At 27.6% G+C, this 24,678-nt stretch overlaps 1 protein-coding gene across 3 annotated transcripts in view; it reads right to left on the bottom strand.

Annotated features, from left to right (window-relative positions):
• Nucleotides 1–370: 370 nt before the first annotated feature.
• LOC136978939 (uncharacterized) overlaps nucleotides 371–24,678 on the bottom strand; it is a 67,106-nt gene continuing 42,798 nt past the window's right edge. Inside the window, exons 8-22 of one of the 3 annotated variants that reach the window (XM_067274776.1) lie at nucleotides 24,447–24,647; nucleotides 22,241–22,439; nucleotides 20,305–20,513; nucleotides 18,181–18,471; nucleotides 17,953–18,105; nucleotides 17,608–17,866; nucleotides 15,587–16,053; nucleotides 12,903–13,271; nucleotides 12,686–12,826; nucleotides 12,393–12,614; nucleotides 9,660–9,857; nucleotides 9,411–9,518; nucleotides 6,535–8,530; nucleotides 1,860–2,021; nucleotides 371–1,443 (exon numbers count right to left, since the gene is read on the bottom strand). In XM_067274776.1, coding sequence (XP_067130877.1) covers nucleotides 1,224–1,443; nucleotides 1,860–2,021; nucleotides 6,535–8,530; nucleotides 9,411–9,518; nucleotides 9,660–9,857; nucleotides 12,393–12,614; nucleotides 12,686–12,826; nucleotides 12,903–13,271; nucleotides 15,587–16,053; nucleotides 17,608–17,866; nucleotides 17,953–18,105; nucleotides 18,181–18,471; nucleotides 20,305–20,513; nucleotides 22,241–22,439; nucleotides 24,447–24,647 — 5,195 coding nt within the window. In that variant the 3' untranslated portion in view covers nucleotides 371–1,223. The remainder of the gene's footprint in view (nucleotides 1,444–1,859; nucleotides 2,022–6,534; nucleotides 8,531–9,410; nucleotides 9,519–9,659; nucleotides 9,858–12,392; nucleotides 12,615–12,685; nucleotides 12,827–12,902; nucleotides 13,272–15,586; nucleotides 16,054–17,607; nucleotides 17,867–17,952; nucleotides 18,106–18,180; nucleotides 18,472–20,304; nucleotides 20,514–22,240; nucleotides 22,440–24,446; nucleotides 24,648–24,678) is intronic. The other 2 variants (XM_067274777.1, XM_067274778.1) reach the window with 2 other exon arrangements.

Genomic DNA, 24,678 nt, shown 5'->3' with positions numbered 1-24,678 from the left:
CTTTTAGCCCATAGGATATCCCGCCACTGTATTTACTGTAGGTATACATTTTATTAAAAATAAATAAATAAAACTTATATAAACATAGCCTACAAAAATGTATATTTCTTACATTTTTCGTATATGTATAGAAATTTTCTATTAAAAATTACGTAAAATTTAATATATAGCAATTTACTTATATCCAATTTTATAATTGTTTAAACTATAAATTTGATTTTAATAATAAAATTAACGAATAAAGTTTAAATAAAAATATCGTTTTATTTAATTACGCTTATTATTAACTTTTAATTATTAAAAGCGATTAGATTAAATGAACTGAAATAATCACAAAGGACAAATTGGTTCAAACATAAAAGAACCTTTATTTGTTTTAAAAAGAATTTGTATAAACTTTTTTAAATTATGTTTACGCCAATTTTCATAATCGTAAACATGTATTTTAATTGTAACTGTACATTTTGAAAGACATTTAAACATATCAGTAATTTTCTCATTTGGTCGTTTTTTCCTTAACTTGCATCAATGACATCTTGTTTTGCATAATTGAAAACTGTAGCATTTTTATAATAAGATTAAAAGTACCATAATAAGTAAGTAAAGTAATGCATAGTTATCAAATGGAACATTATATTATTATTCCGTATTTATTATATTTACGATGTTAATATATGAGTAGTAATGCATCCAATCGACCATTCCATCAGAAGTGTTTGGTATGAATACAATTTTCCAACATTATTTTCAAGGAATCACAGGCAGTGAAAGAGTTATTCTTTCTTTCTTTTTTTAAAGATAAAATTAAATGACAAGCTTCGATAGAAATTTAATAATAATGAAGAAAATATTTAGCCATATTTCAAGCTGCATAGAATGATTAATTTGAATTTTATGGAAGAAGCAAAATAAAAAACTCGAGTAAAAAATTATAAACGATAATTTTAAAAATTTCAAAATATAATAAAGATATATATATATATATATAGTGTTAAGTCTTCTTATGAGGTGCTTTAGTCAGGCACATAGAGGTGTTTCGACGTGCAAAATTTCCTATATTCAGGAGTGCAAATAGAGCGATAGCGAGAGAAAGAGAAAGAGTCAAAGATAGAGAAATATTTATCGCGAAATATTCCGAAATTAAATATTTGATTGTCTGATAATTTTTGTAAAAAAATCAATTTTAAATTAAAATAAATGAAGACAGTTCAAAACAGTTGACATCAATGAAGATTCTTTGGGATTTCTTCGGTGACCAGATGTTCGGTGAGAGATGTTGAATCCAACATTTCTGGTAGAGAAGGTGTACTAGACGAGTCAGATAATGATACAGTGATGCGAGGAGATGAAGTGGAATCGTCAGATAACTTGGAAACATTCTTCATTAGGGATACGTTGGGTGTTTTTCGGAGCAGGACCGTGGTATCTCCGCTTGACTCTTCACTATTGGAACAATAAGAAGGGATAGAGGGTAGATATCATCTATGGTTAATCTACTTAGGATATAAATCTTACTAAGGGAAGAAATAGGAAGTAATAAAGAAAATCTATTAAGGTTTTGTAACGTTGATAAATAAACTAAAAATTATATTTTGAATACAATATCTAAGTTCCGAAAGACTTCAAAACGAATCCATTTGACATATACGATTGATTAATGACATTTTGGCTTTATCCTCGAATAATTCTAACGATAATTTATATTACTAAAATTTATTGGAGGGTCGAACTATTATTAGTTCTATATTTAATGATATTTTCGAAGTTAATATTAGCTAATGGACTTTTCTTTCTTTCAGACATGATATTATTAGCCTACTTAGTTCGTATATCTGTCATTTTTATTAAAGTTTTCTTACCTATCACCGTCGTCTTCACTTAAGGCACCCTGACGTCTGAGCACTGGATGATGGTCGTCGGAAGCTACACCAAAAAGATCTTCTGTGTCACTTGGTGCGGAACTGCCACTTGAATCTACTGACTGAAGTCGTTCTGTTTTTCTGTAGGTAATGGGGTAACTTCTGTCGGATAAAAAGAAAAATCGATACTAATTACAAGCTATGTAATGACAATTTTCTATTAAAAAATCATTTTTAAATCTTTAATTTTTGAAAATAAAATGCCACTTTATTGTTTTATTATATACAAATATAAATTATTTTTACTTTATTTAGCACTTTACTTGGGCTATATTTATTTACTACTTAATATAATACGCACAATTAAATCAACTCCAGAGATAAATTGTCAGAGATCCTCTGACAATTTATCTCTGAATATAGTTTTAATTCTATGTACTAATCTATAAATAAATATATTTATTTCATTTCTTTTCTTTGTATGAGCTAGAGCCATTCTTATATTTTAATGTTACGGCATCTACTATAAGGGGTTAAAGTTTATTCTGGTTTAGTCTGAAATTTGAATTTATAAGTGATAGTTTTTATTTATCGAAATATCCAAAATACTTCCAAATTTTACGAGCTAAGCAAATTATATTTCAAAATTTATGGTTAGAATTATAATTTAAATTTTAGTACGCGGATTAAACTTAATACAGTGTACTTATGATTATAATAATTGCGATTTTATTTAATATAACATAATTTGGAATAATAGAATTTTGAATGAATGTGTACAATAGAATTTTTGGCTTCTTTTGGAAAATAGATAAATATTATCAATCATAGTTAAAAAAAGAAAAAAACACAACGTTATTAAACTTTTCTTCTTATAGATTTTAAAGAAAATTGGACTTAAAAATAATCCCGTCTTCAATATGATCGCGCTTACGTTACTTAAAATTATAAAAATGGATAAAAATAATAGAAACATATGAAAACCGATAAAAAATATGAATAAAATATTTCGAATTTCAAGCCATTTATGGTATTTATAACCATAGATAAATTATTTAGTTACGAGATTATAATGGGGGACGTTACAAGCTACAACACTGTTTTGTTCTATTCGGTCGCATTCTCACCAATCATTTCACATTTCTCTTCAGCCAATACGGTTAACAAAAACATAGTCTATACATATGTTTTTCACATAGAAATTAACAGGAAGTACTTTAGGTTCGGTATAAATTAATACTAACAGTCTGTTGTCGAAAACATAACAATAAACTTGTAATGTTAAAATTGAATTACAAAAGTTTTCGTTAGTGTTTTGCTTAATTGAATCACGTTGATTCACTTTTTGTAGAAAGAAAATCTATTAAAATTCTACCAAATTCAATTCTTTCACTATAAAATAAACAAATCGTTTAATTGCTGTCATATTATATTAAAAATTTAATTTAATATAAAAAATTATAATTATTACAATAATATTTATCGATTATATTACGTATAATAAATCATTATTAATTTTTATTCAGCTTTAGAGAGCGGTAGAAAAGATAAATTTGTAATATATTTTTCTAAAACTGACAACGTCTTCTGAGATATTCTAAAAGGAAATTCTACTAAAACGTAAATGAAGTTTACTTTTAAGCTTAATCTTGCACCCTAATTTTCCAAAAGAAGTATCATCCAAGCTTACTTTTGTTTCATCAATAATCTTCTTCGTTATCATCGAATAGAATAATGATTTATTCTATGTGATTTGATAAGTTTTAAATTCGGAAAGTTTAAAAAATAGTTTTTTCATTAGATTTATTTTGCTCAGCATGCAAAATTCGTGATAAAAATACAGTTTTGATACATCTGAAAGCTATAAAATTATACCATAGTATGAACTAATGAATTATTATGTAAAATAATGTTAAACTTTCTATAAGTAAAAAAATAAAATGGATAAAATGACAACCAAGTTAACACAAAAGACGGTAAGAACGTTTCTTTATATAAAAATCACGAAAAGTTTAACAAGGAAAGGAAAATTTATTAGTTAATTACAATAATAAAGAACAAAACTTTCATTATATGATTGTAATTAATGATAATCACATAGGTTATTTAATATGGCTTATCCGTTAACTAATTTATTTGAGAGAAGCATTCCATTAGAAGTAATTTCTTATTTATTTATTTTTAAACATATAATTTACATAAATTCAAACCATAAAATGTTTTATTAGAAATTTAAATTTGTAGGGATTTTTAATTTAATTATTTACTAGTTCATATTATATCTACATTAAAATAAACTTTAGAACTATTTTTGGAAGAAACGTTATTTTATACACAATTTTTGACTGTTAAATCAAGTGATCAATTGTTTAATTGTGTTTTTAATGTTGGCATCTTAAAATGGAGATTTAAGATACGATTCTTTCATTCGGAAACGGTTCAACTTCGGATTTATCGTTTATCTTAGCTTCGTATAAGAATCAGAGAAGTGTCTCAGGCATTTTTGTTATTTTCTGAGAGATCGACGAACAAATCAAATGATACTTTTAGCAATTTCAATGAACTAAAACGGTCGGTTTACGTTCGACTAAACTACCAAAATTACTCATCCGACAAAAGCTTTCACTTCGTAATCAGGAAGTCATAAAACATCAAATCCCCCATTGGTTCGCGTCAAACGAACTGAAGAAATTTAAGCTGTAAGATATTGAGATTTTGAAAGATAATCAATTTTAAAATATTTGGAATAAACAAAAACTTTTCCTTTGATGTTTTAAAAAATATTAGTCGATAAATTGGTGTAAACTGGCATGAATAGAAGTAGAAAAAATCATATTCGTGTCCTTTCCGAATAGTGCAAAGGAAGATAAAATATCGAACGAACAATAAATATTTTTAGTCTTTCGACTCGTCTTTTAGTTATATCAATAGTAATTAGAACGTCCTTAATTGATATCTATAATCGATTAATATTTAGAGCATCAACGGCATGATGGTCGAGGCGGTTAAAGAGTCCTCGGGCAGTCAAAATATTAAAATATTTTTTGAGGTGATGTGTCCCTATGTTGGACCCGTTCCTTACACCCGGCTATCCTGTTTTAAAACCGCCAGAACCCATAATGGTTATGATTAGGAAGGTCCTCTTCGTGTCCACAGGGTGGAGAGTCAAAAATAAAAAATACATATACATAGATAAATATTATCAATCATAGTTAAAAGAAGAAAAAAAAACAACGTTATTAAACTTTTCTGCATCAAACATTTTCTGCCCAACAATTTCCCTTGCATATTCGATTAGCATATTTTAACCAAATATTTCGTTAATTGCGAGGTAAAGACAAAGACTTACGAGTGTCAAGAAATGATGTCATATATCTTTTAAGGAAAATTTTCTGTAAAATGTTGCATAAATTTAAAAAAAACCTATCTAAACTTTTCGCTTAAATTCTGCAAATGAATCACCTTTCCAAGTTAACATATTTTTAAAATTCCTCATGAAATTTAACAAGTATGTGTTACAAAATTCGAAAGTGGATACAAAATGCATATATGGAAAAACATGCCAATATATGCAGAAGTATAACGTTTTGATCCTATCAAATTTAATGTAAACCGAACCTAACCTTAAAAGAATTTGATCTGAAATTCGACAATTGACATTAAATTTTTATTTTGCATCCAACAATTGAATCTCCTCCATGTTCTAAGTACCCAATTAAGAAAACAACTTCTAGTGATTTTTTAAAAACAAAATTCAAATCCTCTAGAGAATTTATGTTATGCACATAGAATTTATTTTATTTATGTATATAGAATATTAGTATTAATAATATAATTTTTAAATATTTTAAAATAAACAAAATGATTTTTACTTATAAATTAAGAAAAATTTCGAAAGTATACGAAAATCTTTTGTTCCTACTTTTGATATTTTTCTTTAGGACTTGCTTTAAAATAATTTTGCAACAATGTTATAAATTTAAAATACCTTAAGTATTATTGATTACTTAATTGAATACACCCATTCATAGAATTTCTTATATATTTTTTTTAAAAAAATCTAAAATTAACGATCATTAAATTGTATAATGGAAAGGAATAATTAAGAAAGTAACTAATAGGAAATTTGCAGATCTCTCTAAGATTTAATTGGAGTAAGGAAATGAGACAAAATCTCATTTAGTCAAATGAGAATTTGTCTAATTTCTTCATTTCAATCAGATAATCAATATAATTCTTCAGAATAAGTGGGCCTATTGAAAATATTTACACTGATATCAAAAGTTAGTTAATTAGTATAAGTCATAGGTATTCTAATTATCGAATAATGTAGATAATATTCAGTTAAATGTTTCCATTTTACATTATACAGATGTCGAAACCTGTTTCATATCAAGGAAATAATATAAACGTCAGTAGTTAATTGATTTGTAATTTCTAAATTACAGAATTAAACTAATTTATAATCTCGGAAATTTTATGTTAATTAAGAAGAAAAATATATCAGTGTGAAATTTTTCGTATATATTTTTGTATATTTTGCATATTATACGATAAATTTCATTATACACAATCTTATACATACGCGTACACAAATATACAGATGTATACATTGATGTATCTGTATACGTGTGTTTATAAGATATTGTTAGTCTAAGATGTAGAAGTTACTGACCTCTGTGTTGGCAGTGGTATCCATCTTTTTGTTGATAGAGGAAAAGCAGGACAAGAGTTCTGTTTTAGAGTTTTTGTTGTTTTCTGCTTATTTGGATTATCTGCAAATACTTGAATTAAAGTTTCTGCAAGAGTTGGATCTCTTTCTTTATCTTTTGGGTCTTTTGAAGCATCAGACTGAGACGGAGGATTCTGAGAATTATTTTGTTGTTTTGAAGGAGATTTCTTTCGGCTCTGAACTTTTGCTTTTGAATTTTCGTGATTGTTTGTTTCATCGCTATCAGAAAATGATTGTCGTCTTGCGGAGTTATTAACAGGATATTTTAAATCTGATATAATTTTTTCACCACTCGATGGCATTTCTGATGGTTCCGCTGTTGTTTTTCGTTTATCTTCGCTTTTTTCGTTTATCTTGTTGTCACTTTCTTCGTCTGAAAAATTGTCCGTTTTAACACATTTCGTTTCATTGTCCGAAGTTCCTTGATCACAAGATTCCATTCCGATTCCTTCGTCTTCTACAGAATTTTGTCTGCTTATTGGCTGATGATATGGACTTCTAAACCTTGTTTTTATCTGACCATGTGCATCCTTTGATGAATACCAACTTCCACTCATTGATCCTCTTCTCTTCATATATCCTGGCTGTTGGAAAATCTCCAGACATGGATAAACATGAGTTGGAGGAAACTGGAATGCTTTGTCTGATTTAACAGTGAGGTAGGAAGGAGATAATAAATGGCTTCCAGCTTTCTGTGGAGAAGTATTTTCACGAGATTTAGTTCCCAAATTCTGCTGGATATCCAATTCATCAGAAAGAGGACTGCTCGAATTACAACGAGAAAGTCCGGGACTGGAAAGAGAAGAATAACCCGATGTGCTAAGATTAGATTCAGATATAGTTCTATCAGCTGAAGAACAAATCACAGCTAAAGGACTAAGGTAAGCCATTGGCTTAATAGGATTCGGTGTTCTTGGAGGACTTGTTTCATCAGAATCACAGGAACTCATATTAGCAGTGATGAGTATTTTTGGAGTAGGTAAATCTACTGAATATTTTCTTGGAATATCCGATTTTCGAACTTTGGGTGATACTACGCAAGGAGATTTTGTCAAAGTCGTTTGTGTTGTTGTTGTCTGTTTAATAGGAATCCCTTGATTTTCAGCAGATGGCACTTCTAAAAAAACACTTTTATGAGATAAAGCGGAACTCGTTGAATTATTACAATTATTCGTGTCTTCGTTGAGATCGGCAGGGTTTTCACAGTTGTTTTCTGCATTAACAGTCTCGAGGCAATCGGGGTCTTCCGACGTTATCGAAATTTCCGGAACTTGTTGAACAATAGGCGAGTTAGTTTTACTTGTTTGATCGTCTGCTTCTTTCGAATCCGATGCTTGAGGAGATACCTCAACTTGCACTTCACTTGTTTTCGCCTCTCCGCTCAGACTATCCGAGGATGAATTCTGTTCAAAAGAATGTTCTTTCACTGAACGGAAATCTGAAAACGATGGTGCTGAATAATGAGATATTCGAGGTGATAAGCACCCTATAAAAGTAGTTTCTGCAGTGTTGCCTTCTGTAGGACTCCCCCCGTCTTGAGAAAAGACTTTACGATTAGACATTTGTATTTTTCTTTCACTCAAACGGAAAAATTCATCAAGACTTAATCTTCTCTGGCTTGGAGAAGACGTAACTAATGATGCTAAAATCCTCGATTTTTCATCGCTTTTCTTATCACTATCATTCGATGGCGTGGAAGTATTTGTATTAATCGGTTTTTTGGTCTGTTGCGCCGTTCTTTTCAGAATTTCATCGAAACTAAAAGTGCAACCCATATCCCGATCTGTTGGACTATTGCTACCACCTCTTGTACTACGAATACTATGTTTTCGTATTCTATTTAAAATAGATTTTGGACAAGTTTGTGGACTGAGATTAGCTGGCGTTGAGCATGGTTGGTTAGAGCTGAGACTGTATCTGGTGGTGGGAGGAGATGAATCTGAAAGAAATTGTAAAACATTTATTAAGATTGATTGATAACGTCTAAATGTATTAGGCTGATTTCACACCAAACCAGTCCAGTCACGTCAAAGCAAGGCAAGGGTTTTAACAATAGACCAGTCGATGAAAGAATTCCTTGAGAAATGCTCGTGAATACTATTATCCCTCCACCGAAAGTAAAAAGGGATTTTGTAATATAAATAGAGGAAATAAAAAATTACTTAGATTTATTTTACTTAATAAGAATACAAATAGTACAAATACAAAAATAAATGTACTAGTATATTTTCATTTATAGCCCCAATATGGTATTTTTAAAAGCATTTTCGGGTTAATTGGCCATTTAAGGTCACAAATAATATGTTACTGTAATGTTACGTGATTTTTAAAAAATATGCGTCTAAAACTGGCAAAATATTGGTCAAAATTGCTGAAAATTCCAACACGTTGAATCCATTCCAGTCTTGATGAAACTGGACTGAGCCAGACTTATTTAGTGTGAAATCTGCCTTAGAATAATATCATATCTAATGAAAAAGTTAACTTAAAGCATTAATTTTACCACGTAAATAAAGGAATTTATACTGTTTTGTAGTGGAAAAATTTATTAAACACGAAATAGACTTTTTGAATAATTAAATGTTTTATTAAATGACCACGCAAATTAAATAATTACATGTAAAAGTAAGTTTTTATACAAATGTATTTTGTAGTAAAGAAACAGTTAAATTTAAAATTGATCAAAATTACGCAACTTGTATATCGAGTATGGCTCTTTCAATTAATAATTAGTAAGTTCGATGACAAAAAAAAACAAAAAATGGTGTATAAAACTATCCAATTACATTTTATCTAATAATTTATATATGTTTATTTACTATAAAAGATCAAATTTGAAAGAAGCATTGCTGAAAAAAACACAAGAAATGAAGTGAATGAAGTGCAGTCCGTCATCCATGATAAGAAATTGCACCAACAGGTAAGAACTGAGAATTAAAAGAGATTAAAAATGGTTAGGAGATTATTTTAGGAAAAGAAACGCATATGTTAAATGATATTTTTTAATTTAATTAATAAAATAACAGTATCAGTGTCATGGTTTTAAGCAAATCCATTTTAAGACTTACGGTTCTTACTCCGTTCAATTTCCTCAGCTAAAAACTTCTCGATTTTATCCGCAAATTTCCTCTTGATGCAATAAATGCACAAAATAACCAGTAAAACCACAGAAACGGTTATAAGACCGAGCCAAAACGGTTCCTCCAACATTCTTTTACTTAAGGGTTTATATGGTATCTGAAAGACATGCTTTTCACAAAAGGGACCTGTGAAAAAAACAATAAAATTAAAGAACTTTTACTTATATCACGTAATGTTTATTTAAGAATTTTGTAATTCGTTGTATAGTTTTTTTTTTTTAATATACAGTGGGTGATCGGTTAACGAACATAATCCGTTCCAAGACTTTGTTCGCTATCCGAATTGTTCGTTAACCGATTATCGATTTATTATAGGTTTCTATGGGAATTTGATTAATTCGTTCTGGAGACTCCAAAAATTAAAAAAAATATATACATTTTTTACTACGTCTATTTATATGCAATAATAAAAATACATACATACACAGGCTTGCATTTTTATTAGTCATGTTTTTCCGTTTGTGGGGGTTAAAGAATCTGTCTAATGTCGATTGTTTTACTCTCTTCAGGATTTTTCTGAAGTAATTAATAGCATTGTAATTGTAGAGATCCCCAAATCTATTAACCTCAACCTGGTTTGGATGCCATTCTAAGACCGTCGTTCTGACATCCCCCACTTCTTCAAAAGATCTTTAATTAATAGCAGATATCGGCATTAATTCCCTTTCTCAGAAGAAAACACATTTCGCCGAGTTTCTTGGTGTTCTTCATTCAAGAGTTCTTGGCGTTCTTCTGTCGTCAGATCTGTTTCGGGTTCCATTATGAGCTCTTCGATGTTCTTTATTTCTCAGATGTGATTTTTGTTACTCCTTAAGCTGCTCGAGTCTTCTTGATTATACTGTATCTTTCTTAGATAAGATTGAACTGCGGCCTACTGTAGACCTGTTCGAGCCATACTGCCCAGCAACATCAGACATTTTCTGCCCACTCTCTACCTTTGCTATTATACTCTCACCTTTCGAAAATAAAAACCGACGCAAAACTTAACGAGTGCCGGCCCGACAGTCTCGCGAATACTATAAAAGAACCGTTTCTGTCAGAAAAATAAAAGGCTGAAATTACAAGGGAGAGTTTCAAAGTTCGGAGGAATACTATCCGATTAGTATATATTGGATTGAGCATCGATGTCGACGTCTCCCACGCTCCGAAAAATTTCGAATTGTTGCCCGAAGACAAGGGAAAACCAATTGGTATTCATTATTTTACGTCGCTTCTTCTTGTGTTTGTTCTGTGAAGTGTTCGTTGTCCGAACATAAAAGTCTTTCGCGAAAATGTTCGTTAACCGATCACCCACTGTACATTTCTAATTCATTAAATAAATTATAAGTATATTCACTTTTAAAAATCATCATGAAATAATGTAGTTATGTAAGAATCAATACGTAAGAATTACATTTGTATTCATTTTATTAACTAATAAATCTGTTTTATATTATTTATTTTAAATTAGGAAGCACAAAATGTACGTATTTCCCAAAAATTCAAGTTAAGTAAATACAGTATACATATTAATTCTGAATTAATATAATGTAAACATTTCACAAAAATTCTAATCTTGCAAGAATTTTAAATATAAAATTTAATTAAACTGTGTAACATGTAATGAGTTGAGTACTGCTTTCAAATGTTTTTTAATTTCATATTTGTAGTAATCTGCTTTTAGAATTAAGATATCAAAATAAATAAATAAACAAATATGTTATTTTAATTGATTAAATAAGTAAATGAAAATTATAGAATAAGTAGTAATTGAGTATTCGTCATTATTATTCAATTGTTATTTTAAAAATCTTAATATAAATGAAATAATTATAAATTTAAAAAATCTTAAGCTTCGTTAATACCATTTTAATTTTTAATATAAATATTTTATATATTGTTTTAGAATGATTGAAAACATTTTATATGGATATTTATATATATATATTTTTTAAATAACACAAATAAATATATATTTACATATTTAAAACAATAAGATTGACAACACGAATAATATAAACTTTACGGGTAAATGCGTATTCTTTATTAAATAATAAATACTAAAAATTAATTTTGGTTAAAATTAAACTGAAATTTCTGTCACCAGTATTCGATATCGCTCTATAATTTTAGAAATTCCCTTGACGTAATTCAAGTTTTTATATTATAAAAGTGTTTATTGAGGAATCTAACAATAATGTTCAAAACATAAGCATTTGCTTCAAAATTTTTCATTTTATTCTATTTTTAACGTTAATAAATTTTTCAGAAAATGGCTAATTTATTAGAAAACGTCATTGAAAATTATCTTGTCAATTTATGACTCTAAACGCGGAGATTTTAACGAAATCGTTTAGAAAGTAACGTATCCCTGCAATAATGATAGCGTTAGATGCCTTAATTGCTTCGATACGATAATGTTAATTACTTCTCTAACTATTGATCGGGAGAGCTGACACTAAGAAATCAATTTGAAACTAAATATTAAAAAAAAAAATTACATATACGAACTAAAATACTCTTGAAATAAGAAGCAATGCGTAAAAATTCTTTAAATCCCGAGAGATTTCTAACCTCGTTAGGCGATGTTTAATTCTTCAATTAAATTGCTTAAAGGAATTCATTAATTTTGTGATCAATAGGAGGAATCCCTACAATAAGAACTCAGTTATTAGTGCTGACCTTCGTACCAGACACGACAGTGGCACACAAAACTTCCATTGGTCTGTATGAGGCATTCTCCATTTTGGCAAGGATTAGGATTACAAGGAGCTACAGGTTCTGTACAATGTTCGCCTGTAAACTTAGGTTCGCATTCACATATGTAACTACTTTCAGTCAGATTACAATAGCCGTGTTCTCCACATGGTTGAAGATCACACCATTGAATATGACAAAACAATCCTAAAACGAGAAAAACTCATTTAAGACAAGAACATTCCTATAAATTATTTATTATAAATAATTAAATTTACCTGTAAATTGTCCTTGACAATTACAGTAAGATGTAAAATCTTCGTTTGTTACACATATTCCTTCATGCTGACAAGGATTAGGAATACAAGCGTCCACATATGATGAAGGAAAGAATAAAGTTTTACTAACAAATTGTGTATCTGTAAAATTTCATAACTATCTTTATATTAAATTTTAATTTTAAATTCATCCTTACCTAAATATAATTCATATTACCTATAAATGTCTTAAACTTTAGGATATAAAATGGTGCATGAAACTGGGGTGTAGTTGACGACAATATAAACATGCTGTTGAGGGTGGACAGGAAGTTAACTTTTCCATTCTTATTTTCTGCTTGACATAAAGAAACCGATGTCACGTTTTCTGTATACGCATCTTCCAATCTCACCTCACCCCGGCTACAGTCACCCACTAACGTTTGGTTACTTAGCAATTTTAATTGAATATTATATCCAATTGGAGCTACAATTCTCTGAGTGTAATTTATTCCAATTGGAGAAGGCAAAGGATAATTTAGACTTGTAATAATCCCCTCGCTATCTATAGGAAGCGTTAGAATCGACTGCACAGAAGAATCTCTCTCTATTAAAAAAAAAAGAAAATAAATGCAAATTAAGTAATTCTAAAAGTTGATTATAATAAATAAATTTCAAACAGTTTTTGCAAATTAGAATAAATTAATTCATTAAATTTTAAATTAATTAAACATCTAAATTTTTTAATGTAAAATAAGGAAAGAAAAATTCTACATTTGTTTTCATTTTAAAATAATTACGTAAAGACATAAAAACATATGTAAAATAAACAAAATTAAAATTTTATTAATAAAAGAAGAACTTCGCAGATCCTCGAGTAAATGTAAAAGTTAATAAAAACTTAAGTTGTGTATCTGAATTTTCTGTTATTTTTGAAAAAAATGGAAGAAAAATGATTATGGTTCTCATGCCTCTTCTCCTCAGAGAAACTACACTTAATATTTGTCAAAAATAATTTTTTTTAAATTTGTTTTTAATATTACGCAGCAGGGATTCTGTATTTATTGTTCTCGAATAATTTTTTTAAATTGTTTTTTTTTTCCGAAAAAAAATATGAAATAATTTGATTTCGTCAGCTTCAATAAACGAATTTTATTTTTCTTAATACGCTTTAACAGAATTTAATAATATGCCTTCTACCAACAGAATTAAATTCGTACTGTATTTTAAATTGAAATCAAGTATCCAATGCTGTATGTACTGCACTAAGAATAAATTTTACAGAGTAAAGAAAACTTTCCACATTTTTCAAAAATGTGTAGGAAATTTATACAGACATATGCAGATTATTTACATTTATCATTTACAAAGTTTAAAACATGTTGTAAATACTTAATATATTCCAGACATGTCTGCATATGGTTTAATTTTATATGATCCATTTAGGTAGGAAATTAGGTAGGAGTGGTTTTTATCTTTCAATGTTTCTTATATTAATATATTTATGCTCATTTCAATTTTATAGTTATCGTAATTATAGATTACAATTGCTAGTTTAAGCATATTAATCTTACATTTCTTGTATTCTGTAGCCAAGTGTATTTTTGTATGAATATTTATATGTTTATAGTTTACAGTGATATATATATATACCTATATACCGAATATTTGGTTATATTATTAATGTTACGTTAGGTTAGGTTAGGTAAAAAATGTCTCCGAGAGAAGCAGCTGCAACTAATTCGAGAAGTGGAAGACAAGGCTATAAACACTGTAATTGCAAAAAAAGTGTTCCACGACTAAATGCTAGGAACAATATTTTTATTCAACGTTCACATCAGTGCATGCTGAATGTCGGTGTAAGTGAGAAATAATGATATTTAGCAGATATTTCGTACATACACGAAATGACTGTGTAAATGCTGACATTCACTGGAGAATGTCGATATTCGCCAGATATCGGTCTTTCACAGTAACATATATATATTCTATAGTTTGAAGAACATTGCCTTGTATAGCAATTATTAATAAATAAATGAAAAATACATTTATACCGTAATTACAGTCTGAAGGTTATAAAACTGTATATTTGACTCGATAACATTATTACTTGCAAGCAAACTAATAAGCAGGACAAACTTTCATTTGTTTCCTATGAAAAATTTTGTAATTTTGTACAGAAATATAATTTATGCAGATATAAAATATTTTTCATTAAAAGATTTTCTACATTACACTAACTTATACAAGAAATAAACATTACACTACGTAAATAAGTAGTATTTAGATATAAAAAATTCTCATTACGAATTAGTTACAAATTTACGAATTGCAATTAATCATCTACTTTTGCATATGATTTAACATTAATAATGAAAACAAGAAAGAAAAAAAATTAGAATTGCATTTATCGATATTTGTTTAGGCTTGAATTAAATTTGTTTTGAGAAAGTTTCTTACGTCTTCAGTATTTTCTGTAAAATTAAGTTTGGCCATTTTCCAAACCATTTCGTTTACGAGAATACACTTTTGCAGAATTTAGACGTAGAATATACGTCTTTCGAAAATTAAAGAAAAAAAATCGGAGCCAAGAATGTGCTTAAAATAAATGCCCGATCATTTGTCTGGTAAATTATTAAGTCAATTTACGAAATTATCGTTTAGAATTACGCATTTTAAAACTCTTGAACTAAAAATAGAATATACGAGTTATTGAAAGCAATGCTATCTTGCAGAATCTGACGTGAAAAATATGAAGTAGTATGTAAAATTACGTGATATTAAAAGGTTACGAGCACGCATCCTTTTTAGAAAAAGCAATTGGTAAACGATAATCGCACAACTCGTACGATAATCAGCATTTAAAAATACATTAAGTATCAAAACTAATAGTAAATAAAGTAAAATTCAGTAATAACTCACTTAAAACTTGATAAGTGACATTATATCCAGTATATCCGAAACGACTTCCTTTGTCGCTGTGAAAATTCAATCGTAGAACATTATCATAAGAGAGAATTGCATATCCGGAAGGATAATTGCTTTCATTACCACACATTGTCATAAAGTAATTTTCAGTGTTGTCTAAATTAATACGTAGATAATCGGTAGTACAATTTCCGGATTTTCCAACGTCAAATGACACGAAAGAAAGGAGTAACAGGTCCTCTGTTGATGTTATTAATGTAGTTAAGCAGTCCATATCAGGTAGATAAGGCCCAGGATAGCCGATACTGGTTAAAATGCCGAAATCACTTACATTAATATATCTATCATCGCAGGATGATATATCTATCACTTCCCAAGTTGCCACAAAACCGTTCGATGTTAAAGAATAATCAGAGTGGAAGGTGACATATAATGTATTTTTATCCGAAAAGAAATCATATCTGAAAGAGATAATTAAAAATATATAGACAATATAAAAACACTCTGAGTCTATAAAGAATTAAATCCATCATTCAGAAATATAATATAATATAATATAATGATGATTAAATATAATTGAGCTGCAATTTGAAAAAGTTAGACCTATATATTCCCACTATTGTCTTTCTGTCTGGCTGTCTGTCCTTCCTTAATCTCTAGAACAGTAGTCAACAGATGAAAGTCAAGACTAAATATGGAAATAGCAGGGATAGGAGGTCAGGATTAACTATATATAAACTTCGATATAGAAGTTACGTGATTTCAATTCAAAAAATTATATCCAGAACGTATGATGTAGAGGAGCAAGACACTAATAATTTGTGATTCAGATAATATATTTTTAATATTTTCTGCACAGTTAAATAAATAAATAAATAATAATTTAAATTTAAGTTTTTATAAATGATAGTTTTATAATTACCATTTTTAAAAACTTAAATTTTAAATTAATATTTTCGCTTGAAAATTATACTTGAAAGTTTTCTATAAAAGTGTAAAATTCAGCACTTACATTAATGAGTAAAATGAAAGGAAATCATCTAGCGAAATTGATTTCCGGTATAATGAAACTCTTGAGAGATTTTAGTCACCCTTTCATTGATCATTAAAATTGCTAATGAACTCTTAGCAGTCAAGGAGTCATGCGAATGCACAGAAACAATTATAAATTAATATATTAAATACATTTACCGTTTTTTATGTAATAATTAAACTTATTGACAAATAAACTATCTAAAAAATGTAATGTACTTTGGTTTCCTATTATAATTTCATGCCAAGTTTTTAATATTTATACATTCTATAATATAATACAGCGAAGACACTATCGATAATTTTATTTTTCAAAAGAATCTCTGAATTTTAATACAAAATGTCAATAAATTTTTATAAATAGCTTTAAAATATTAAATTAATATACTATAACGAACAAAACTATTGTGCAACGTCACAATGCTGGGCTACAATTTTTAATAATAGTTTTACATATTTAATTTAAAATATCTTTTATGGTCTCGATCTCTTGCTCCTATACGTCATACTTTTCCTGATAAGAAAAGAATCATGTCGGTCATCTATGTAACTCTGTTTTGGGGAAAACTGTTGAATTGAAACTACGTGACTTCCGGTCTAGTCCAAAAGTTTGTATATCGGGGCTTCTTGCCCGCTTATGGGCAAGAAGGCCCCGATATACGAACAGATATTTTCACATACTTTCCATATCTGGTCTCGCCTGTCATCTATCTAACATTGTTCTCGAGATTAAGGAAGGACAGACAGACATACAGTGGACTACAGTGGGAATTATTAATTTATTTTAACGTTTTATTATAAATTTTTATGAAATAAATTTTATGAAATATTTTGATTCCTTATTTAAAAATACCAAATATATTTTATTTATTATAAAAATAATTCGTATTTAAGATATAGTATTAGTCACAAAATCGTTTATTTAAATCGAATTTTAAAAATTCCGTCAAATAAACTTGGAAATAATTTTGTTCAGATTTTACCTGTCTAATCGATCGTCTTCTTGACCACAAACTCTCGTTTCTGGACCGTTTGGAGAATTCTGTAAAGCCACATAATCATACAGGCATTGTTCTTGCCATTCAATGTCAACATGTTGGAAACGGAACCATATTCTGGACTGTTCTGGACCTTTAATTGTAACAACGTAATGCAGATCATTGACGTAATTAGATGGATAGTTAAATGAAGTTAACGTGCCCGATAGAGCCGTCAATGTTTGGTTAAGATTTTCTGGCAAGACTGTATAAAATAAGGAAAAATTCTACAGATATTTAAGTATATATACGTGTTACATATACGAGCAAATTTCTTTCTACTTCTATTACCTATGGCTGGTTTCTTGCATATGTATCTTCCAGCATTGTTGCAATCCTTGGCTGTCCAAAACAGACCGCTAACATTATTTTGTCCTCTCCACTGAACCGCTAAACATAAAGAAGTTCCGGTATACATCTCGGGTCGATTAATTATTCTATCGTCTGGAGTAGGAATTATTGATTTTTAATGAATCTTATTAAGCCGAGAAGTTTGACCGAAAGATTTCAATTGCTTACCAGTAGAAACAATAAATTTTCCGTCTACCCACTGCCACGCTTTGTCACTACTTTGCCATTTTGCTCCTAACCAATAAATAGCACCAGACGTGTAAGATTCTGTAGATTTGATTAATGAATATAAAAATTTTTCCTCTTCCAACCCTTCGATGGTTGTCAAATACGTCTGAGATTCTGCACAGATTCTATAAGCAGTCGACCAACTTACTTCTGGAAACGAAGCTATTAAGTAACAGTGATTATCGAATGGATGAAACAGTTTGTTTTCACACAACGTATTACCTGTTTTTTCTGCAATTAATTAAAAATAATTAAAATTTCAGAATTAATAATACAAATTTTTGAAATTTTTTTTAAATACAGAGTTGCCAGATTAATTAAAATTAATTTTTTTTTTCAAAATTTTCTTGATTTTCTTAATAAATTTTTGCTACGGCGAGTTCTCCAAAGAGACAGGCAGCTAAGTGTGCAAACCAGTGACGTAATCCGTTTCATATTAAACGGATTATGTTATTGGTTTTCTAAAGTAGCCGCTTGCCACTTAATGTATACGTAAAGCAAAGTATTACTGAAATGCTAATTAGATCTATTTATTAAATTAGTATAAATTATATAAATGAAAGGAAGAAATTGAAAATAGCAAAAATGATTAATCTTCAGTATTGAAAGATCAATGTTATTATCATTATTATTATTATTATTATTATTTAAAAAAAGTAAATTGGAATAAAACAAAATTAACTTATATTTTTAAAATTAATTATAATAAACTTTTATACTAAGATAATAACTAGGAATACAGTAAAACCTGTGTAAACCGGACTCTTACTAGGCAGGTTTCCGTTTTGAACAGGCTTTACTGTGTGTTAATATAAACTGTATTAGAAATGCAGCATTTCTAATACATTTTACTGTAATTTAATTCAGTTTTTATTAAAGTTCGTCGAATTTTTTCTACCAGTTCTATTTGTCTTTAAATTTTTTTTTATTAAAGAAAAAAAACAGACATTTTTTCCGAGAAAAATTATTTGAAGAACTCAATAGGGTCAAAGACGAATTTGGCAATAATCCAGTTTTTTTTATACAAAAGAGAAATCTAATCTTATTAAATATATTGATTTAATAAATGCCTTTTTGAAAATTGAAGAATATTTTTTGAATATTATTGTAAAATATTGAATAAATAAGTAGGAAACAATTCGAAAGTTTTCTAAGAAAGAAAAAAAAGCAATAAAGCACTGTATAATAGTCCTTGTTATAAGAAATAAGTTTATCAATAATAGCATTTCCATATATATTTTAAACTGAAAACTCAGATTTATTGAATTTATATGAAAATTTGAATATACTAAAATATAATTTTATTTAAGAAAAACGTAAATTGGAATATTTATTTAGTTTAGTTTTAAAAATATAGTTTATAATAACATCAACAGGTGTAAGACTTCAGTATTAATAAATTATACTGAAAATATAATAACCTTAAAGAATGATAATGAAAATAAATAAATCTATGCGTGATATAGACTACATCATTTACTACGAAATACTGTATATAAAATATATTTTAAGCATAAATATTTTTGTAAATTAATTAGTTATATGCTATAATAAATTGAAATTATTAAAATAATTTTATATTCAATCCTTAAAAATAAAATTGTTTATATAAATTAATTTTTAATTAATATAATATTATCAATTCGGAATTTTATATCGTTTTAATGAAATAGGAAATAATGGCAAATAAATTAAAATCACAGAACAATAACGATTTAAGAATCTGATTCTATATAAATAAACTGTTATGAAATTTAATAAAAAATAAAAAGGATTAACAAGAAATTTTTTATGAACAGATAACACTGCCAAAAAATGTCTAAAGAATCTTTAACAAAGATTGATTGAAGACATTGTCATTTAAACAATATAATACAGAAAAAAGTGTGATGTATATCGCTTTTTTAATATAGTATCCATGTTTCTATTTACTTTTTCGTATGAAACATCTTAAAAAATAAAAATATTAATTATTTATTGTGATATAATCACAATGTCGAGCTGGAAATTATATAATATATATATATATGCATTAACTATAATCGGAACGTAGAAGATACTTACTTGAAAATAAAAATACTTCTATTCTAAATCCCGTATAACTATGAGAGAAATCGGCCACAAAAATCAAACGAACTGAATTTGTAATACTGACGTGTCGTAGTAATTTTATTCTTCGCCTCCAATCTCCACAATACCGTCTTTTGAAATCATCTCCATCTTCTAATTGAAGAAAATCGTATTGGCAAATACAGGAATCGGCATTATTACAACTATAATTAGAGGAATTCTAGTTTTAGAGACATTTATCAACGAATTTATTATTTCTATTTAGTTTTAATTATCTTAGTGATCTGGAGGAATAAAATTTATTCATTTATTAATGAATTCATAGTATGTCATTAAAATTCTGAATTCTAAGACTGTTTAAGAATATTGAATTTTATATTTCGTAAATTTAAATTACTAATAACGAAAACTGAAATAATCTAAAGTTTCACCATTCATATCTACATATACAGTAGAACCTCCAATAAAGGCCGCCTCCAAGCAATGGACATTTTTTATGTGTCGTGGGTTCGAGAATCGCCAAAGGGCTGGTCGCGTGGAGTTTTCCGGATTTTCTCCACGTGTCTAACACATAAATAGGTGCCAGTTTCTCATAGAAAGCCTTCTTTCGCAGGTCGCCCCTGTATTGCTCTGCCTTTTCCTAACAATCTAATCTAATCTTTTGTTTTCGTCAGTGTCCGTCGTTCAGAGGTTTGACCGTATTTCCATTTGAGATTATTGTAATAACTTTAAGCAAACATTTACGTTTCTTAATAAACCTGTGTTAAATCTTTCCTTTACTTTAAATATTATATCACGTTTAGGTCTATTATATAATTATATTAATTCATGAGGAATTAGAATAAATTGATATGTGAAATACATTATACATGTATATTATATTTATAGCCTGCACATTATTTTATTTCTGTAGGTTTAATAATCGTCTAAAACAATGCTAAGATAACAACTAACTTGATCTTGCTATATATAGGCTTATATAAATACAATAATATGTGACATTATGACTATTAGATTGTCGTTAATATAATAGACAATTTATAGTTTATATTTAATTATCACTATTATAAATCAGATATAATACCAATATCATATCTGATTTATAATATACAGTATATCGGTTTTATTAGTATAGATTAATACAATAAATGTTTCCTGTAATTTTGCATTAATCTATACTAATAAAACCGAATAATTTATTATTATTATTAGTCAAACCTAGAAAAAATGGCCACTGACGGGAGCATAAAAAAATGCGTGTTTTTGCAGGTGGCCACTGTTTTAAAATTATTTTGTATGCATTTTTGTTCAAAGAAAAGTTCCTGAAAGAATAGCCGCTGTTGGAAAGTGGCTCTTATTGGAGGTTCCACTGTATAAAAATAATTTAAAATATATACAGATAATCTTAATAATACTGGCTTTCCACGTATAAAAAATAATTATTTTTCAATATTTTACACACAGTAATTATAATGATGTAACTGATAGGAATGAATCATAGATTTTAAATCTTTAAAAATTATTTGTTTTAATTAAAATTAACTATTTAAAGTATTTATAGAAAACAAATATTTATTAAAGACGAAATAAATTGAACACATTGAAAACATTTTAAACTAATTTATAAATATTATTACAGTTATTTAAAATATTAAATGTATAATTCGTATCATAATTGTGAATATAAATTCAAAATATTTAATACCAAAAAATTATTTTATTTGCATTGGTCACTAACATTTAAGTAAAATTGATTTTAATAATTACAAACGAGAGAGGAAGAGAGAGAGAGAGAGAGAGAGAGAGAGAGAGAGAGAGACAGGTGCGTATTATATTCGAGGAATTTCAATTTACATGCAAAAATGCGTATTAAAGTTTTTCGATAAATATTTTAACACGGATAGAATTAAGAGATACTTCAAATTCTTACTTGACATGATTTTCCAGATGAAAATCAGTAAAATGCAAATCTATGGATTGACCCTGAGCACACGTTATCTCATAATGGCACTTGATATCTGCTGGATAGATGTTATCATATCCAGGACTCATGATAACATCACGTGGATGCAAACTGCTTAAGACAATAGTTCGATTGCAGTCTGGTACAGGAATCGGCACAATTACAACTGTAATTATAGAAATTCTCTCTTTAGAAACATTTAGTAATTAATAAATTTACTATTCTGTTTAGTTTTAATTATCTTAGTGATCCGGATGAATAAACTTTATTCATTTATTAATGAATTCATAAAATATCATTAAAATTCTGAATTCTAAAAATGTTTAAACACATCGAACTTTAATAAATTTAAATTATTAATTAGTAATTAAATGTAAAAAAAAATTGAACTTTATACTTAATGTATTATAAAGTTAAGCATTAAAAATAATATAATATTTCCATTTTGGATCAAATATTTACGTCATTTTCTACGTTAAATTATGCATTTCATTACTGAAAATTATTTGCAAAAATTAGGGACAAATTGATATGCCAAATACATTATATGTAGGCCTGATCTAGGCTGATGATATAAACCAATTCCTAAGAGGAAAAATTATTTTATTAAATATGTAGAGAATAGAATAATATTTAATAGTATGAGTTGTATTAAATTATCGTTAAATATATTATATATAATTTATAGTTTATATTTAATTATCACTATTATAAATCAGATATGTTATAGTGCCAATTTATAAATGATGTCAACCTAGTAAAGAATTTATAATTAGTCTAACTTGTAAATATAATTTTAATTTAGTTTTGCGTTAGATTGTTTACTAAAAGTTTTATTAATTCCAGAATCTTTTATTAGTTTTCACTTAATTTTCAATCTGAAGAAGGTTAATATATTAATATATTAGACAATTCTGTGAAGAAGAGAAAATAAAAATGATTTTTTTAAAGTTGTTTAGAGCTGTATAGAATTATATATATTCATTGTTAAGAAGAGAATATCTAAAGAGAATTCCATTTAAGTTTAGTCTTATAGAAGCAAGTAAATTCAAGTGCTTGTGTGCTAGATTTCATCATTACTTATTGTCAATATTCGTTAGGTTTATTATAAATTTCAGAAATTTATAATTAAAAAATTAATTAAATATTAAAATTATACAATTAAATATCTTCTTATAGTTCTTATTGATAGATTGTCTTCACAATTCTTCATACAAAATAATTAAACAAAACTGTATTTCGAAAGTTATTCAATTAAAAATATAAATTAAGAAAAAAATAAAAAATTAAAAATTAAAATCAATATTCCAATTTCGTTATATCTGTACATTAAAACTACATTCTGATCGCGGTATATCAGAGTAATGTTTGATATTTCAAATATTTTCTGTAGATAAACTAATGATTAACGATGGTGATTTATCACAAAGCAATAATCGTTTATTATTTAAGCAGACAAATGAATGATCACTTTTCACTTTCAACCAATAATTTTTGGAAAGAATTGTCTCATATTCTAAAGGAAACTTTTGAAATGTAATTTTAATTAGTTCAGAAATGTTAAAAATTTTTTTTTTTAAATAAATTAATTGATAGATTAATTGAGGTTCTGGCACACAAAACAAGTTATATTCGATTTTGTATTGTGGTACTTTCTGAAGCAGCATAAGACCAAAACAATTAATATCACTATTGTTTGTGGTACTGTATACGTTATTAGTCCATGCAAATCAAGTTAAATCCAAGTTATATTCACCACCGTGCATCATGGATATAACTTGCTTTGCGTGTCAGCTCTTCAATTATTAATATATATATATATATATATATATATATATATATAGTAAATTCTAAAAATAAGTAAAAATAATCATCTTTAAACTTTTATTATTATACTTTGTAGTTTATTTGACAAGTTTTCTGATTTTAATTCATATAAAAACTAATCAAACTATCATAAAATGCCAAGTATTGATCTTTTCTCTACAAGAATATTTTTAAAATGAATTTTTAAATTATTCAATTGAATATATTCACTTCTAAAACATTAAATTAAATTTACCAATAAATTGAATTTAAAATAATAAATAAAATGGAAGTAAATTAATTATTTTTATTATGTAATATTTAAATTAATTTTTTATATTGTGAAATTATTTAATGTCGTTTTTACCTCCAGGCTTTGGCTTCTGACATATGAAATAATTTAAAGCATTACAGTCACGATCGTTCCAATAAAATCTGTCTGTAATTCCACTACCTTTGTTTGGGTATGGAAATTCATCTCTTAACTCGACACAATCTTGCTGTGACAAACCGTCATCGCTAGGTTGAGCATTATAGTTTTCTCGGTTTTTCCAACCGGGAAACCAATCTGTAAACAATAATTATATGAAATATCACCA

Source organism: Centruroides vittatus, unplaced genomic scaffold, assembly GCF_030686945.1.
Source record: "Centruroides vittatus isolate TY-2023 unplaced genomic scaffold, ASM3068694v2 contig_564, whole genome shotgun sequence".
In the NCBI taxonomy this organism is placed as follows: Eukaryota; Metazoa; Arthropoda; class Arachnida; order Scorpiones; family Buthidae; genus Centruroides; species Centruroides vittatus.
This window is presented reverse-complemented; position numbering and strand designations above follow the sequence as displayed.